This window comes from Natator depressus, chromosome 1 (assembly GCF_965152275.1).
Source record: "Natator depressus isolate rNatDep1 chromosome 1, rNatDep2.hap1, whole genome shotgun sequence".
NCBI lineage: Eukaryota > Metazoa > Chordata > Testudines > Cheloniidae > Natator > Natator depressus.
In genome coordinates, this window is record NC_134234.1 from 216,411,689 (window position 1) to 216,431,238 (window position 19,550).

The window sequence follows — 19,550 nt, forward strand, 5'->3', positions numbered from 1 at the left end:
TTGGGGATGGAGGAAACTAAGGCCCAGAAAGGTTAAGACAAAACATTTTCATAAGCATCCACTGATTCTGGTTGTCTCCATTTTTGGCTGTTCAGTTTGGAATACCTAGGGCCGGATTTTCAGAAGCCCTGAGCTCCCACAATTCCAAATGAAGTCAACAGCAGTTGTAGGGTACTCGGCCCTTCCAAAAAAAAAAAAAAAATCAGACCCTAGGTGTTTCTAGTTGAACACCCAAAAATGGAGGTACCCAAAAGTAGGAGCCACTTTTGACAATGTTGGTCTAAATGATTTGCCCAACTTTGCACACAGTCAGTGGCAGAACTGAAAATAGAACACAGATCTCTCAGGACCCATCTCCAACTTGAACCACTCGACACAGATCCTTCAGGGAGCCATTCTGGGGCAAGCAGAAGTGTGTCCACACCAGTGCCTTGAAACCATTCACATTGACAATATATCACTATTTGAGCCCTGTCTAAAACAAAACATGAATTTCTAATCCCACATGAGACTTTTAAAACCAGCTGGAAACATGATCTCACTCTTCAGAACAGCAAAGCTAAGATGCAAAGATGTTGGCAAGTGTAGAGAGATTTTGAGGCTCATGTAATGCAGACTCCTGTGGTGAATGAATGTAGGATGGCCCACACTTTTACAATAGGGCATTGTATCTACCTTACAAATCCCACAGCTATACTCCCTCCTTGCATCCTTATTCCTGCCTCAGGAAGGAGTCACTAATCTAGTCAAATGAACTTTTACTTTAGAAGGCAAATATTTATGGGCAGGGTCTGTTTTCTGATGTGATTCTGTGTTTGTACAGTGCCGAGCACAATGGGGGTCCTGATCCATGATTGGTCCCCTATGTGCTACAGCAATACAAATAATAACAATGTGCAAAGAGTTTAAATGCAGTTACAGTCTAGATGTCCTAAATGACAAACCATTTCCCCCCTTTTTGAAAGATGGGGGTTTTCTCCTTTTCTCTAGGTTTCATCAATTAGAAATTGGACTCTGAAAGCAAAGGCCTCTTAAATGAGCCTGTGGTACCATATCCACTGACCTTACTCAAGTCTCCCGCCTCTCTTTTTGTATTTATTCAGTCATCCCATATGCTGAAATCTGAACCGACTGAATGCAGCATTGTTAAAATTCCAACAAGGTTCGGGATTAATCCCTTTTTTTTAAAAATAATTGGATACCAAATTCCTGCTCTGAAAATCCAGTGGGTGCCAAAAAAAGTTTGAGTAATGAGGCAGATACACCATTTTGTGGAAAATCAACAGAAAATTTATTTTAGCAGTGCTTTAAAAGCAAATTCTATTTAAAAATGTTACCACCTAGCCCATCTGTGCCAACAATTTCATAGTTTGCAATTAAAAAACAAAACAAAACACTGTAGAGATATACATTTGAGTAAAACTATATTAACAGCACAATTGCATTAATGTAGTGGATCAAACCTGGCATCTTTATTCAGCGTTTACTCAGGAAATGCTCAGTTGATTAAAAATAGAAACTGAGACAAGGCCCCTGAGAGTATGAAGCTACAACTTTGCCATTATCGAAAAGCAGTTTGGTCTAGTGGATAGATCTGGGTTCTACTCAAGCTCTATTACTTACCTACTGTGTGTGACCTCTCACTCTTTGTCTTCTCTATTGAAATTGCAAGCTATATTGGCTAGGGATTGTTTGTTACTACGTATCTATACCATTTAGCATAATGAGGTCCTGATCTTGGTTGGGGCCTATAGATAGCTCACTAATACAAATTCCTAATACTTGTGATGTTAATCAAAAGGCCAACTTGCCAAATTCATCCCTGGTGTAAAAACAAGAATTTGACCCATGGTCTCTAAACAATAGTATTATAAATGTATAAAACTTATCATTCAGTATGAAGGAGAGGTAAAGTACATTATGTGCTTGAACTTCTGCACATGATAAGTTACAGGTTTTTAAAAAAATAGCCTGTGTGTGTTTTCTGGCAGCAGCCTGGATCTGTGATGCGAGTAGAGATGGCTCCGCATAGGCAAAACAGTTCTCTGTAACACAGATGGTTGTTGTGGGGAAGACACTCTGAAGAATATGGTGCTTCTTCTTATCTCCTCCATGGTATGTTTCCTAGTATTCTACCTGCATATACCTTCCTAGCTTTAACATTGCCTCAGCATGAAAGATGATCACTGTTCATCTGCTCCAACTATGTGGAATCCCAGACCTGGAAAGAATGGCTGTCTCCTCTCCCCAGTCTTCCTGCAAAAGGGGGAGATCTGTGCATGTAAGGTATCCCCCACATGCGATAAAGTGGGCATGATCAGACCTTTAAGACCCAGTGGGGTAAGACTTTACTTATTGTGGTGAACACTTATTCACTCAAGTAGTCTCTCTGACTTCAGTGGGTTTACTCAACTCAGTAAGTTCTCATCAAGGGGAGTAAGGGTCGCACAACTAGTTGCAGTGATTAAACTGACAAAATGTAATAAACAGTGATAGTACCTAAATCTTATGTAGCACTTTGCATCAGTGGATCTGAAAGCACTTTACCAAAGAGTATTAGGGCTGTCAAGCGATTAAAAAAATTAATCGCGATTCATTGCGCTGTTAAACAATAATAGAATACCATTTATTTAAATAGTTGGGGATATTTTATACATTTTCCAATATATTGATTTCAATTACAACACAGAATACAAACTGTACAGTGCTCACTTTATATTTATTTTTGATTACAAATATTTGCACTGTAAAAAAAAAAGAAATAGTATTTTTCAATTCACCTCATACAAGTACTGTACTGTAATCTCTATCATGAAAGTTGAACTTACAAATGTAGAATTATGTACAAAAAAAACTGCATTTAAAAATAAAACAATGTAAAACTTTAGAGCCTACAAGTCCACTCAGTCCTACTTCTTCTTCAGCCAATCGCTCAGACAAAGAAGTTTGTTTACATTTGCAGGAAATAATGCTGCCTGCTTCTTGTTTACAATGTCACCTGAAAGTGAGAACAGGCATTCTCATAGCACTGTCATAGTCGGTGTTGCAAGATATCTATGTGCCAGATGTACTGAAGACTCATATGTCCCTTCATGCTTCAACCACGGTTCCAGAGGACATGCATCTATGCTGATAACGGGTTCTGCTCGATAGCCATCCAAAGCAGTGCAGACCGATGCATGTTCATTTTCATCATCTGAGTCAGATGCCACCAGCAGAAAGGTTGATTTTCTTTTTTGGTAGTTCGGGTTCTGTAGTTTCCACATAAAAGTGTTGCTCTTTTAAGACTTCTGAAAGGATGCTCCATACCGCGTCCCTCTCAGATTCTGGAAGGCACTTCAGACTCTTATACCTTGGGTCGAGTGCTGTAGCTATCTTTAGAAATTTCACATTGGTAACTTCTTTGTGTTCTGTCAGATCTGCAGTGAAAGTGTTCTTAAAATGAACATGTGCTGGGTCATCATCCGAGACTGCTAGAACATTAAATATATGGCAGAATGCGTGTAAAATAGAGTAGGAGACATACAATTCTCCCCCAAGGAGTTCAGTCACAAATGTAATTAATGCATTATTTTTTTAACGAGCATCATCAGCATGGAAGCATGTCCTCTGGAATGGTGGCCGAAGCATGAAGGGGCATAGGAATGTTTAGCATATCTGGAACGTAAATACCTTGCAATGCCGGCTACAAAAGTGCCATGCAAATACCTGTTCTCACTTTCAGGTGACATTGTAAATAAGAAGTGGGCAGCATTATCTCCCGTAAATGTGAACAACCTTGTTTCTCTTAGCGATTGGCTGAAGAAGTAGGACTGAGTGGACTTGTAGGCTCTAAAGTTTTACATTGTTTTGTTTTTGAGTGCAGTTATGTAACAAAAAAAAAAATCTACATTTGTAAGTTGCACTTACACAATAAAGAGATTGCGTTAAGGTACTTGTATGAGGTGAACTGAAAAATACTATTTCTTTTGTTTATCATTTTTACAGTGCAAATATTTGTAATAAAATAATATAAAGTGAGCACTGTCAACTTTGTATAATAGGTTATATTGATTTCAATTACATTTTAAAATGTAGAAAAACATCTAATAAATATTTAATAAATTTCCATTAGTATTCTATTGTTTAACAGTGCAATTAATTTTTTAATCGCAATTAATATTCTTGAGTTAATCACGTGAGTCAACTGCGCTTAATGGACAGTCCTAGTCCGTATCATTATCTCTATTTTATAGATTGGGACACTGAGGTGAATGGAGAGGTGAAGAGACTTGCCCTAGGTCACCCAGCAGGCAAATTGCAAAGAGAAAATTTTCAAAAAGAGAAAAATAAAACATACAGCAAAACTGACAGATTCTTCAGACACAGCTCTCAAAACATTTTCAGCCAATTCAGAACGCTCCATACCAATAAAGTCTGAAGAGAAGAAAAAAAAAAGTAACAGGAGAAGAATGCTGTCCATGCTGGCTAAAAAGCAGTGCTTAGTTAATACACGTGAAATGGTACAGCAAAGCCTACTATACTATTGAAATCCAGAGGTACAGAAGCTATTGTAGAATTGTTTTCTAGCCCATCTAGACTTTCATTACTAGGTATTTCTATTTCAGCAGGTGAGACATTTAAAGTTTACTCATCATTGCAGTAAAAAAACGAGAAGTTTCTTTCCATCTGTACCTGATGTTTGCATGCACTAAGTTATGCAGAAAGAAGCATTGATGTAAACAACCTGATGCAAGCTCAGATTTTTAAAACCAGTAGCTGTTTTTTTGTGATTCTGTGGAGCACCATCAGGAGAGATGTTCAAAAGTGGCCTTTCATTAGAGGTGCCCTCATTTTGGCATGCCCAACTTGAAGGGCCTTACCTCCTCCCAATCAACTAGTGACATAAAAGTTGTTCTCTAAGTACAATATAAAACTTAATTAAAATGAGAAGTCTGAAAGGATCTAGAAGGCATCAGGAAAAAGATTAGTAATCTGCAATGACGGCTCAAATGTCTTCTCCAATGTTGTTTCCAGAAACAAGAGGAACTTAACATGAACGTCCACACTATTTAAGTCTTGTACAAAACTATCCTTCTAATACTAAAAGCTTAAATATGATTTTCAAAAACCTCTTCTTTCATTTGATGTAGTGGATTGTCCTTTACTAGTACACCCACTGGTGTTCAAACTATCCGATATAATTTGCAGTTCATTAGTTTTCGCACACAGCTTTTTAACATCTTTTTCCAAAGAAATTGATATAAGAACCACTAAATTCTATTTGGAGTCAAGTAGCTCAAAAAAAGATTCTAAAGCTTGAACAGCCGTTAAGATTAAATATAAGGGATAGGGTGAACAGAAGCAATATGTGAGCAGCATGAAAAGCCTCCAAGTAAGCTGTGGCTAAAAGTGATTCTGAAAATAGTGAGGAAGCAAGGGAAGCCCTTCATTTAACCCCATAACTTTCAGGTCCTGTGGAATCAGGAACTTTCTCAACCACCTGTTAGAAGGCATTTTTATAGAGATGAACAGAACACAAAGAAATCAAATGTTCTCTTTTAAACACAGCCCAGTAGAATTAGGAATAGTTTTTAGAAAATCTAAAGATATCGATTATGCAAAGTGGGCCTTGGTGCTGTTTAATAAAAGGCAAACTACATAAATGTGGCAAATCCACCCTACGCAAAACAACACATCAAAAATATAAATACAGCTAAAAGAGCAATTCATCAATTGCAACCATAAATAAAAAGTGTAAAGTCTCCTGTGAATAGGGCTTAAAAAAAAAACCACCCCAAAACCACACACTCCTGTTCAGCCACTGTCATTATGGGTAAGTGAAGAAATAAAAGGCCAAGTAGCAACAGTAGCTCCCTACCCGGATAAGGGGATTTTAAGGGTATATCTGCACTGCAATTGTGGGGTGTGACTGCAGCTCACGTAGATATACATGAGCTAGCTTTAATTTAGCCAGCTTGGGTCCCAAAGCAATGAAGCCACAGCAGCATGTGCTTCAGCACAGGCTAGCCCTGTGAGTGACTATCCAGGGTTCCAAGTGGACTTGGACAGCCTGCACTGAAGCATGCACTGCCACAGTTTCACTGCTTCAGGACCTGAGCGAGCTAGATGAAAGCTAGCTAAGGTATGTCTACTCCTGCAAGCTACCGTACCCCTGATTGCAGAGGAAGCATACTCAGTCTTTGTTCACTCAGTGCACACACAGGACTGTAAATGGATGAGGGGTTTATTTGCTTAGGGCCAGACTGTGAACTTTTTGCTCACACTGGTGAGTAATTATTTACCTGAGGAGTCAGTGCTCACTAATATGAGCAAGGGGTTCACAATCTAAACCCCAGGGTATATCTACACCACAATTAAACACTGCGGCTGGCCTGAGTCAGCTGACTCAGGCTCGCGCTTCAGGGTTGTTAACTGTGGTGTAGATATTCGGGCTCAGGCTGGAACCCAGGCCTTGGGACCCCGCGACGGGGAGGCCCTCAGAGTCAGGGCTCCAGTCCAAGTGTCTACACGGCAATTAAACAGCCCAGTAGCCCAAGCCCCACAAGCCTGAGTCAACTGACATAGGCTAGCTGCAGGTGTTTAACAGCACTGTAGACATACCCTAAGCAGCTATGCCACTAAAATGCTGAGTGCCTGAGGGAAAGTCACTTAGGATTAGTGGGATTTTCTTAAGTGCCTAAGCATATTAGGTGCCTAACTCCCATTGATATCAATTCAAAACATTTAAATATACGCTTAAGTCCATATCTATTCAGCAAAGTACTTTAAGCATTTGTTTAAGTCCCACTGAAGTCAATGATTACGCAAATGCCTAAAGTTAAGGATGCTTTGCTGAATAGAGATGACCTGCTGAATCAGGAGCAAAGAAAAGGTGTCTTCATAACAAGTTTATTCTGTAGAATTACATAGAAGTCACACTTACCCAGAAGAAGAAATTAAACACAAACAAGAGATACTTCAGATAAACAGTCATCCAGTCATCTTGCTCAGCTTTGTTGAAATGAGACATTGTTGGAGTCTCTAGAAACAAAAACATATATTATATATTTTTATTTATACACACACCCATCCACCCACCCACCCACACACACACACACCCATCCACCCCTTAAATTTTCAAACAGATTATTCCTCCCCTAAAAACCCTGAGACACACCCTTTTCTTCTAGAACAGAATTTAAAGTGAGGTCTTACTCTGAAAAGTGACTTTAAAATGGCATTATGAGGCCCCAAATTTCAATGATTTCTGTATCAAATATGCTCAATTTGCAAATAAAAAAAGGACTTTTTCTAACTCCCAGCCCTGCAAACACACGTTGAGCTCTTAGCATCAAGCTGGGTTCTTTTCTTTTTGCGAAGTTCATCACCCGTAATAAAGATTCTGCATGCAAATCTTTAGTGACCCACATTGTTCTCAGCCTCATATGTAAAACCCCCATTGCCTTCAGTAGGTTAAAACAACTGTAAGTACAGTATAATTCTAGTTATCCAGCTTTCCTTTATCCAAAAATCCTAGTTATCCAAATCTACAACGTCGTCGCCCATGTAGCCCTATGTTAGTTAATAGGGCTTCTGGTTATCCGAACACCCTGTTATGCAGAACGTTTGGATGTCTCCAAGGCAATTCAGATAACAGGAGTGTACTATATTTGGAATTCAGTCATCAGTTTTGTTGATGATACACAGGAAGGACTAGAATCCAGCTCCCTCTCTCTAAGCGTGTTGGCTCTGCAGGGTTAATTAGGTGTAAAATGCAATAAAATATATAATTAAACTCAGAAGACTGAAATTAAGGAACAATTTGTGAAAAATCAATCATGTTAAATATATCTATTGGTCTAGATAGATGGGAAGTATTAATGTTCCCAGTAAAAACTTTGCTAACCAGAAGTTAAGGATTAAATTAAATGATTGATTCTTTCAATCACAAGAAATACCCTGAAGAGAACATGCAAATGTCAAATTAAGATTCATCTTTATAAACTACACTGAACATTCCAAAGTATGGAAATGCTTGAATTAAAATTATCCAAGTAACCCATTGCACCACATTAGGAACACAAATTCTGAGACAACCTTATCTATTCCTTATACAGCTTCATCTATCTCAGGAATATCTCCAGCCTAAAAAAGCTTTGGGAGAATGTGAACGACATGGAAATTTTAAAAGCTTGGTATGTCTGAAACTTTGTATGATTTGGTCCAAGCTTTCTAGAAACATTCTTTCCCAGGGTGAGATGTGCGATTGGAACTCTGAGGTGGATTGGTTTCATTCTGATGAGGTCAAGAGGTGATAAAATTAGGTTTTACAAGAGGAAGGTAACTGACCAGAACAATAGGAGGAATTTTCACTCCTCCAGAACGTCTGCATTTTCAGAAAGTTTTCCACAATGTATTAATGTGTATACCAACAAAATATGGGTTAGCTCAGTGGTTCTCAACCGGGGATGTGTACCCCGGGGGCACACTGAGGTTTTCTAGGGGGTACATCAACTCATCTACTTATTTGCCTAGTTTTACAACAGGCTATATAAAAAGCACTAGTGAAGTCAGTACAAACTAAAATTTCGTACCGACAATGACTTGTTTATATTGCTCTGTATACTATACACTGAAATGTAAGCACAATATTTATATTCCAATCGATTTATTTTACAATTATATGGTAAAAATAAGAAAGTGAGCAATTTTTCAGTAATAGTGTGCTGTGACTCTTTTGTATTTTTATGTCTGATTTTGTAAGCAAGTAGTTTTTAAATGAAGTGAAAGTTGGGGGTATGCAAGACAAATCAGACTCCTGAAAGAGGTACAGTAGTCTGGAAAGGTTGAGAGCCACCGGGTTAGGTAATACATTATTAAAATGGCTTGGGGACTGATTAGTAGGTAGAAAACAGAATGGGCATTAAAGATAGGTATTCTCTGTGGCATTTGGTGAGGCAGAGCATCACGGGGTTCTGTATTGGAACAGGGTATTGCCAACTGACCAACAGGAACTGGCCTTGTATTTTTATTAGTAATTCAAAGATATGATACGCAGATGCTATCAAAATACAGAAAATAGTGAAGACTTAGAGGAATGGATTAGGCAAACAAACAGACGCCGAGGTGGAATATGAAATTTAATGTAAAATGATGCCCTTAGGTAGAAATAATGCCCAAAGTAAATACAGTTTTATATGGCATCAAATGAATTAATGTAGCAGAGGAAAAGGCGCTGGGTGTACTGGTCGACTCAAACATTACATTTTTGGTTGACTGTGTATTTAGTAGCAAAGAAGGCAACGAAGAGTAGTAGATTATATAAAGCCAAGGATATTCTGCTATCATTGATAGCATGTCATTTTACATAGCACTGATTAGATTGTATTTGAAATGCAGCGTCCATTTCTGACCATCAAAGCAGAAGACAGTAAGCATAGGGCAAATAAATTGATAAGTTGAAAGGATGGATTTACCGATGAGACGAGATTGTTTAAAAAAAAAATTGGGGATACTTTGTTTTCAGAGAGGACGGGATTGAAGTAGTTACACTCTCAAAAGAGTATAAAATTGAACCTCATGATCTGAGGACACTGAGGAGACCAGAATTAGAGGAAACACAGGTTTAACTGAAGAGGCATTATAGGGAAGCAGAAATTAAAATTGTATTATTTTAATGAGAACAGCAGGAATGAACATCCTACTTAGGTAGTGGAGTCAAATGGTACTAATGTATTTAAGCAAAAATTAGATGACTATATGGAATTTGATAAGTTCTATTTTGAAAGTGATTATGTAAAAATTGCACCTTCCTACTCAACAGATCTGCTCTATGTGCATTCAGAGTCAGATCTATTTACATGGAACATAAAAATAAGTTTTTACTACTTTTTATTCCGGTTATCCCTGCAGAGCCCACACAGTTCAGAAAGGGAGCTGGATTCCATTCCTTCTTGTGCATCATCACCAAAGTCGTTTAGTAAGTTTCAATCAGTTACACCTGTGCTACAGGTTGGACCTTAGGCTACTACAGCAGTGGCCAACCTATGGCTCCGGAGCCACATGCGGCTCTTCAGAAGTTAATATGCGTCTCCTTGTATAGGCACCGACTCCGGGGTTACAGGCGCCAACTTTCCAATGTGCCGGGGGGTGCTCACTGCTCAACCCCTGGCTCTGCCACAGGTCCTGCCCTCTTTCCTTCCCCTCCCCTGAGCCTGCCGTGCCCTCGCTCCTCCCTCTCCCCCCCCTCCCCGGAGCCTCCTGTATGCCACGAAACAGCTGATCGGGAGGTGCGGGGAGGAAGGGGAAGGTGCTGATTGGCAGGGCTGCTGGTGGGAGGGAGACGCTGCGGGGCTGCTGACATATTACTGTGGCTCTTTGGCAATGTACATTGGTAAATTCTGGCTCCTTCTCAGGCTGAGGTTGGCCACCCCTGGGCTATTGGGTAAAATTATATGGCCTGTGGTATGCAAGAGGTCAGAAAAGATTATCATAATGGTTCCTTCTGGCCCTAAAATGCATCGGTGAATCCCGGCACCAATGAAGTCAATGATTTTTGCCACTGCCTTCAATGGGGCCAGGATTTCATGCTATGAATCTAGGAAACTCCTTTAAGACATCATACATAGGTGTCACAAGAGGGAAACGACCGAAGACAATGGAGTTGCATAGGTGTAACCAACAGCAGAATTTGGCCTCCAGTACTTTTATTTACTGGTGACAGTTGGGAAATAACCTAAATTTTGTCTCAGCACTTAGGGTGAGTGGGCAGGGCTGATAATTAAAATCCTCCCACAACCGCAACCCACCAGTTTATAGAGGGGAAAACTGGATTCAGAAAATTGTGATGGTCTCAGTCACACACTATCAGAACCAGGATTAGAACTCAAACTGATTTAATTTGCTTCTATTTGTGTCCAAAAATAGCTTCCAATAGCTGAAATTTGAAACCACATTAGAGTATGAGGCTATTCAGATGACTACTTAGATTGTAAGTTATTTGGGGCAGGGACTTTCTGTTTTGCTTTGTGTTTGTACAGCACCTAGTACAATGGGTTCCTGGTCCATGACTGAGGCTCCTAGGCAGTAACACAATACAAATACATTCCCAAATGACAGTACCCTTTATAGTTTCTTCCCTTACTATACATTCTTCACAGGAGCAGAGATTATAAAATGTAACCCTCACCAGTTTTCCCTAACACACAGGAATATAAAAACTGATCCTATATTAAAATTAACACAATCCCTTTCCTTTTCATCATTCAGTGCTTGAATATTCCAGTTGATCTGTGGCAACTGAAAATTAAAATCCTTGGTTATTACTGAAGTTGCTAATGACACATCCTCTAGCATCTCTGAAAATGCTTCATTACCCTTATCTGGAGGTAAATATTTTCTATAAAGACACTTCAATGCCTTAGGTACTTCAATCTAAACTGACTGAACACTTCTGTCATTGTAAAATCTTCGCTATCTGCTGCTTGACGTTTATCACTTCACTGCAAAGTTTCCTGAATCTCAGCAACAGTTGGCTTGGGTTCGATTTGCATCATATAAAATAAAACAAAACAAACCACCCCTTCCTATCCAGTCCAAATGCTTCAGAAAGTCCAAGCTTGCTGAATTCTGAGACATCAGACACCCACCCTACCATCCACAAGAAAAGAGAAAAGATTCTATTAAAAGTGATACTTTTCTTATGGGAAATTGTCAATTACAATGTATGCTTTTTCGTAGTTTCTGCTTTGAAACAGCGGTACAGTAGGCCAATGCACACTAGGAAATTTTAGTGCATGGAAGCAAGGTCCACACGGACATTTTGTGCATCGCGTGCTAGTGCACTGTAGATTTACATTCCAGCTTGCCACACACTAACTGCACATCTAGATAAGCCCTTAGCTCAAAAGAAAGTCCAATCACATTGAATATTTGTGTAAAAAGCTGCCCTCTCCCAATTGGAAAGCCACATATAGGATGAAATTCATCCCTCTGTAAAGAGCCCCACATAAGACATATGCACCACTTAAGTCCTCAAAAAACATCTTACATGATGGTGCATGGGCCTCTGCTTGGCCTTCTGCTCCCCGTGAACAGGGTGCATGTTAGGCTTTCAAATGCCACTTAGACGCCACTTAAGCCTACAGAGCATCTTGTCAGGACCCATAATGTGGGGGGTGTTACTTAGTGGTCAGAGCCTAGAAAAGAGAGTCAGGGTTAGAAGCCACACCAAGGATCACAGCTGGAGTCACAGTTAGAAATCACGCCCAGGGTCAAGCTAGGGGTCTGTAAATGGAGTCAGGGCCAGGAAGCAGAAACCAGGAACAAAGGGTTTTAACAGGAATAAGGAGCAGGAACCAGGGGACGAGGCAGGAACTTGGTCTCCGGGGTCTGGCCAGCACCAGGCCTAGCAAATAGTTGCTCAGACAAGAGGTGAGGCAGGAACAAGAAGCTTTATGCTAGGAGGTATGCAATTAGCTGTCTGCTGCTAGTCAGCTGATCCCGCTGTGCCAGTGGGCGCATCCTCTGTTTGCGGGGCATCAGCTGCAGTTTCTTTGTCTAGCCTTGCAGGGCGGTGGTGGGGCGCAGAGGGTAAGGCTCTCACTCGGCCAGCTTTGGGGACTTGCGACACATGACACTGCTACCAAATCAGGCCCAGTCTTGAAAATGAGGTTGACTACACTCTCTGGTGGTGGGAGCATCCCAAAGTGGTGGCCAAAGCAGTCTCTAGGTTGCAAAGTTTTGTCACAACGTTCTTTCCCCGAGCACAGAAAAAGTACTCGGACCTTCCCAAACGCATTATGATAGGGAAGGGGATGGTGGGCATGGAAAATGCTTCTCTTGACAAAAATGAGTGCATTTTCATGCTATGTAAAGCTCAGTCTGTGAATTTCTCTTGCTTTCTGGGTCATCTCCGGTTTAAACGAAGCATCTCCTACTCAGTATTAAATATTTAGTACTGTCGTCTCCATTTTCTAAATCCTCAGCCAAAAAAAAAAAAGCATTACCATGGAACATGTTTATAGTGGTTTTGGACTTTCACTTCCATTCACTGCATTTCAGCTCCACTTATAGGCACCGACTGAGCAGTCCACACCTATTCAACAATGACCTTTAGCACATGTTTAATTTTGGGCAGGTTGGAATCCCATTGACTACAATGGGATTTAAGCATAATGTTTAAAATTAAGGTGGAGATGACAGGGTAGTCTCAAAAAGATTACAGATTACTCTGCATGGACTCGTGCTTGGCATCATGGAATAAAACAGATGGGGGTTTGCTTTTATAGTCAGAGTCAATGGACACTAGCTGGCCAATTTCACACAGGCCAAAGTAAGTCTTGAGGAGGAACTTAAACATGGAGAGGGTAGAAGCCTAAGGATCAATTTAGGAAAAGGTGTTCCTTATGCAGAGGGTGGCATGGAAGAAGCAAGAAGACATTTGTGGGAGAAGCAGACAGGGTAACAAGGCTAGAAGCATTGAGGGGTAAGGGATGCGGTGATAAAACACAAGGTCAGCTAAGTGGGAGAACTGAGCTTTGGAAGGCTCTGAAAGACAGCACAAGAAGCTTAAACTGGATGTTATGGAGAAAGGGGAGCCAGTGGAAGGATCAAAGGGGAAGGCAGATCTTAGGAGTAGAGTTTTGAATAGACAGAAGACAAGCGATATGGGTGTCAAGGAGCCAGACAGGAGGAGGTGGAAGTAGTCAAATCAGTAGATGATGAGGGCTCAAAACAGACAGACAGACAAGTTGCTATCTTGGAGATGGTGTGGGGGAAGAAGTGGTAGGACTTGCATACAGCCTGGATGTGAAAGGTGAGAGTGAGGGAGGATCAAAGGTTACAGGCCTAGGTAACAGGGAAAGAGGTGGCATTTCATCCAGCAACAGAGAATGTCCATGTAACATGGAACTTCTTTTGCAGAGGCTAGTGGCTGGAGGAGAGTAGGAATTGCATAAATCAGACAAAATTGACACTATATCAGGCATTGAACAGGAAAGACTAAATTTTACCTTAATTTCACACATGAAATTCCCACTAATATCAAAAGGATACAGTCCTGATCCGGGTACAGCAAGTTGACACCATATAATTCTATTTTCCATTGAGTCACTGTTGATACACACCTGTGTGAGATCAGGACCCAGGTCAAAGACAACAAAGAAGTTGTTCCTGAAGATGTTGCTCCTGAGGGCTCAGAAAAGCTGCAAAAAGATATAGATGTGACAGGTTCGGTCACAGAGACCCCCTTGAGACTGTCACCTGATGTGCTGAAATTACCTCCGAGCCCGTTTTCCCTGCCAGCTTGGGACTCCAGAACCCTCTCTTGTTGAGCCAGACATGCCCCCCTGCTGCAGCACAGACCTAGGGTCTGGGCCACACCCTCAAAGCTGCAGACTAAACTGAAAACAGCTCAGCAGGTTTACCTGTCTCCAGCACCCAGTTCCCAATGGGATCCAAACCCCAACTAAATCTGGTTTACTCTGGATAAAACTTGTACAGGGTAAACTCATAAATTGTCTGTCCTCTATAAAACTGATAGAGAGATATACACAGCTATTTGCGCCCCCAGGTATTAATCACTTACTCTGGGTTAATTAATAAACAAAAGTGATTTTATTAAGTATAAAAAGTAGGATTTAAGTGGTTTCAAGTAATAACAGACAGAACAAAGTAAGTCACCAAGCAAAATACAGCAAAAACATGCACGTCTAAGCCTAATACATTAAGAAACTGATTACAGGTAACATCTCACCCTCAGAGATGTTCCAATAAGCTTCTTTCACAGACTAGACTCCTTCCTAGTCTGGGCCCAATCCTTTCCCCTGGTACAGTCCTGGTTAGTTCCAGCAGACATCTTAGGTGGTAACTAGGGGTTTTCTCATGACTGGCAGCCCTTTGTCCTGCTCCACCCCCCTTTTAAAGCTTTGGCACAAGGTGGGAATATTTTGTCTCTCTGGGTCTCCACCCCCCTTCTAAATGGAAAAGTACCAGAGTTAAGATGGATTTCATCATCAGGTGACATGGTCACATTTCCTGTGAGACCCCAGCCTCCATTCTTCCTGGGCTAGCCCATACGTACACAGGAAAGTTTGCAAGGAAACAGAGCCATTTACAGTTCATTGATTCTGAAATTCCCTTAATGGCTTCCACTTAATATGTTTACATTAGTAATACAAGTTTATTTCTTATTCTCCTAACTCAGAGGTGGGCAAACTACAGCCCACGGGACCCTCCTGCTAGGCCCCTGAGCTCCTGGCCCAGGAGGCTAGCTCCGGCCCTCTCCCCTGGTATTCCCCCTCCCCCACAGCCTCAGCTCGCTGTGCCGCCGGTGCAATGCTCTGGGCGGCAGGACTGCGAGCTCTTGCCGGGCAGTGCAGCTTCAGAGCCGCAGCCTGACCCGGTGCTTTCTGCTGCGCGGTGGTGTGGCTGGCTCCAGCCGGGCAGTGCGGCTGCCTGTCCTGGTGCTCTGGGTGGCGCGGCTGCAGCGCCACCAGCCACCGGTGCTCCAGGCAGCACGGTCAGGGGGCAGGGAGCAGGGGGAGTTGGACAGAGGGCAGGGAAGTTCGGGGTGGTGGTCAGGGGGCAGGGGTGTGGATAGGGGTCAGGCGGTCAGAGGGTGGGGAAAAGGGGGGTTGAATGGGGGCAGTCAGGAAGGAAGGAGAGTGGGGGTTGGATGCAGCAGCAGGGAGCAATCAGGGCGGGGTCCGGGTGCAGGCCGGGCCACGCCACGCCTGGCTGTTTGGGGAGGCACAGCCTCCCCTAACCGGCCCTCCATACAATTTCAGAAACCCGATGTGGCCCTCATGCCAAAAAGTTTGCCTGCCCCTGTCCTAACTCCAGACATAGAAATAATAGATGCAAACAAATAGGATGAACACACTCGTAGGTTATAAGCTTTGTAATGATACCTTACAAGAGATCTTTTGCATAAAGCATTTTTCAGTTATATCATATTCACATTCATAAGCATATTTTCATAAAACATATGGAGTGCAACGTCACAGTAAGTTCTGGTTCAGAGACTGAAAACAAAATGGAGATTGGGCTGGCAATGTGTGTTTCAGCATTGCTGTGATCTCTGCATAAAGGCCAGCAGTGCAGATTAATGTCAGAATAAGAAGTGGACTTGAGGGGTGAATCTTGTTTAGCAGGTGCCAACGTGATTTCTTTGTCCAACACAGATAAGGCCTGAACCATTTTTACAAACACTAGAGACTAGGGAGATCAATTTAAAAACTGGTTCTTGCTAACGTAGTCCCAGCGGCAGCGTAGACAAGACCATAATATAACATTTTAATATTAATTAGTCAAAAGGAAATACAAAACTTATAGACATGTTTACAGCAAAAATGAAAGAACTGAAGTTTTTCCAAGTGACAGTCACGAGTTCGCTCTAAGACTGTGAAGGATTCTCACAAGGACATTAAATAAAAAGTAATTCCACACAAATATGTTTGGATTTGTTTCCAAAAACTAAATTTAATTTCTTGACTTGTTTCCAGCACTATTATCTCTAAAAAAAGCTTTCCTACGGCAAAACCAAATAGTCACAATAGGAATAATTCTAAAGAAGACTGGAACTTTTGTTAAGAATCATTCAGGACTCATAGACTTTAAGGCCAGAAGGGACCATCATGATCATCTAGTCTGACCTCCTTCACATTGCAGGCCATAGAACCTCACCCACCCACTCCTGTAATAGACCCCTAACCTCTGGCTGAGTTACTGAAGTCCTCAAATCATGATTTAAAGACTTCAAGTTACAGTTTAAATCTTCTGTATTTCCAAAAATTTGCATTTACAATGTTTTTGAAAAATTAGAGTACTTTAAAAACAAAGAGTCCAAAAATTGCAACCAGATTTCTGGATCATCTGTCATCCGCTAACAAGGAAGTTTTATTTTCTGGAGCAAAGCTAACAGCTCTGTCAGTAACTCTAGGGCAGGTGGTATGCAGTTGGGAAGTTCTATTTACTAGCGGGCGACAAATCAGGAGACAAGTCCTGAGCCCGTAGAAGGGGCTGACCCTAGAACAAATGGCACCCTTCCTCCATTAAATTTTTGAATACCTTATCTTTTATTGCATATGTAGCCCAGTTCACGACTTTGATGCATGATTTGCATGCATGATTTGTCCCTGTCATATAAGACGATAAATTTGCACGCTAGAATCTGTAAATCTGTATTTATTCATGGCATATATAAGCAAATAATTTTTCCCCCTCTAAGCTTATAGAAACTTTTTAAATTAAGAATAACTGAAATGTATTAACATCAAGAAATTGAACTGTGCACTAACATTGGGTGGCCCAGTATTAAATAGTGTTACAGTAAGTGTCAGTCTTTAGTTCAAAAGGTTGCTTTTCTTGCCCTTGCCCTTGCAAACTGAAGCACAGCATCAGAGAGATCCAAAGACTGGCCAGTGGCATTTTCAAGAGATAAAATAGCAACAATATGAGTCTCTCGTTGGCCATCATCAATCAAAGATATGTTTTAATGAGCCTGAGCTTCGAAAAGCTGAACTCACCATTCGTGACTGGGACCAGCAGTATGAACTGAATCCTCAAAGCTCTCCACACATTAGAAAAAGTGTCTTTCAGTTCTGCATCATGAACGAACTGGAATACTTGGAGTGGAGAGTGCTTCCCGTGTCGCAAAATGTGACGAATGTTGTCCAATTCGACATAGACGTCTTTATCACTGACATCCAAACATTCCCCATGTGTCAGCGTCCGGTGAAGGTCTGTAAAATTATTCAAGAGTGTTTTCCTGTCTGCAACTTACTCAGGTCATACAAATACCTCCAGGTCTTCTTGTGGTGCTTCATTTGTCCAAACCTTTCTTTGATGGACACTTGAGCAGTGTCAACGAGGGAGCAAAAAAAACTCCCTTTTGAATTTTTCTTCCAAGTTTCCCATCACCTCATCTCTACCCTTAGAACCAACTTCCCACCCCTCGTATACCCACGAGAGCACGGTTGACAACAGTCTAGGAGATTCGAGGAAAATGTAGTTCTCAGAAAGTCTGGAAGGTTCCATAAGATTCTACAAAGCTTCAGAGCATTCTAGGAGTGAAAAATGAATCCACATATGGAATACCTGAAACATTTCATTTCAAACATTCTATTTTCCCTTTTGTTGCTAACAACAAAAACAGCACCCCGAGCCTGGCACCCCCGCAAGCCTGGCATCCCAAGCAGTCGCCTCGGTCGCCTGCCCCTAAATCAGACCCTGCAGAAGTGGTGCTACATTCAGACCTTTGCACCAAAAAGGAGATGGCCTTGGTCTGCTCTTTTTACAATGTAGCAGAAGGAGCAGAGTGTGTAATCCATATTTATTGAAGAATAGTCTGAACTGTTGATGCCAACCTACAGCAGCGTGTAAACAGCCCTGAAGAAGTAACTTCTGGTGAAGCTCTTAAGAGGGTAGTTGTTTAGAGAGCAACCAGAGTCCTTATTAACAGTCTGATCAGTCAGCTCGCTCTACATCTGCTCAGACTTCTGGACACATCTAGTTCAGATATTCAGGCACACTCAGAGCCTTAACACAATTATTAACGTAGTCACTCCCATATTAAGATCACCTCATTTGCATAGTCACTCAGATTAGTTCCCTGTTCTTACAGATCTCAGTTAATGTCTCCTGGCCAGAAGACAAATCTTCACGAGGACATTTAGAGAAGTAAAATAAAGCTCTCATGAAAGTGCAGACCCACCGAGAATATGACACTGTCTCATTCCCGTACTTCATGCACAGCTGGGTTCATACTATCTGGAATGATCCTAGTCTGGGCTGAATAAGGGAAAAGGCAAGTTCACCTATAGCATGGAATACTGATAGACAGTATCTGTGGGGTGTTGGGAAATGTTATGGTAATGGGGGAAGGTGTTCAAGGGTTTGAAAAGAAAGATAGCAGCATATTTTGGGGCCATTTTGTGACACCGCAAAGCAATTTTTTACTGAGCCAAATTCTGCTGTCTGCTGCTGTTAAATGAGGGTAGAATTTAGCATGCTCTGACTCTTCCTCTCATTTTCAAGGTCTCAGTGAGAGAGACCAAACACCCTGCTTTCTTGATGCATGCAGTTTTGCAAGTCAGTTAGACAAGATGTGGGCCTGGATCCAACAGAGCACTTCAGCAAGTGTGCTTAAAGTTAAATAAATGCTTAAGTGCTTTGCTCAATTCTTGGGGCACACTGGGCAAAGAGGTGGTTCTTGCAACTGTTTCTGAAAGAGGCCAGGCTCATGCTTAATGGCATTTCCAGTAGCACAGACTGGCTACCAAGAAAGCTCATCTAATGACTTAAGTAAGGGATCCTACAATGGAAGAAAAGTAACTTTCAAATCAGTGTTATGCCCTTTTACTCTTCGTTTTTGGGACATAAACCCACAACGGCCTAATTATTTAAACAGGTTTTACAGAGCCTCATTGAGATGTTTTATTAGAAGGGTAGCCTTGCCTCAAAATGATGGGCCTGATTTTCCTCTCACTTCAGTCAGAATCAGGATCAAATCCATTGAAGTCAATGGAGTTACACAGGTGTAAAACTGGCATGAGGAAAATCTGGCC

At 41.4% G+C, this 19,550-nt stretch overlaps 1 protein-coding gene across 3 annotated transcripts in view; it reads right to left on the minus strand.

The window, feature by feature from the left end:
- Nucleotides 1–19,550, minus strand: part of TSPAN11 (tetraspanin 11) — a 220,117-nt gene that overhangs the window by 190,862 nt on the left and 9,705 nt on the right. For 2 of the 3 annotated variants that reach the window (XM_074935605.1, XM_074935598.1), the window contains exons 2-3: nt 14,109–14,186; nt 6,926–7,023 (exon numbers count right to left, since the gene is read on the minus strand). In XM_074935605.1, coding sequence (XP_074791706.1) covers nt 6,926–7,012 — 87 coding nt within the window. In that variant the 5' untranslated portion in view covers nt 7,013–7,023; nt 14,109–14,186. Of the gene's footprint in view, nt 1–6,925; nt 7,024–14,108; nt 14,187–17,510; nt 17,694–19,550 lie in introns of those variants that run through there. The other variant, XM_074935592.1, reaches the window with a different exon arrangement.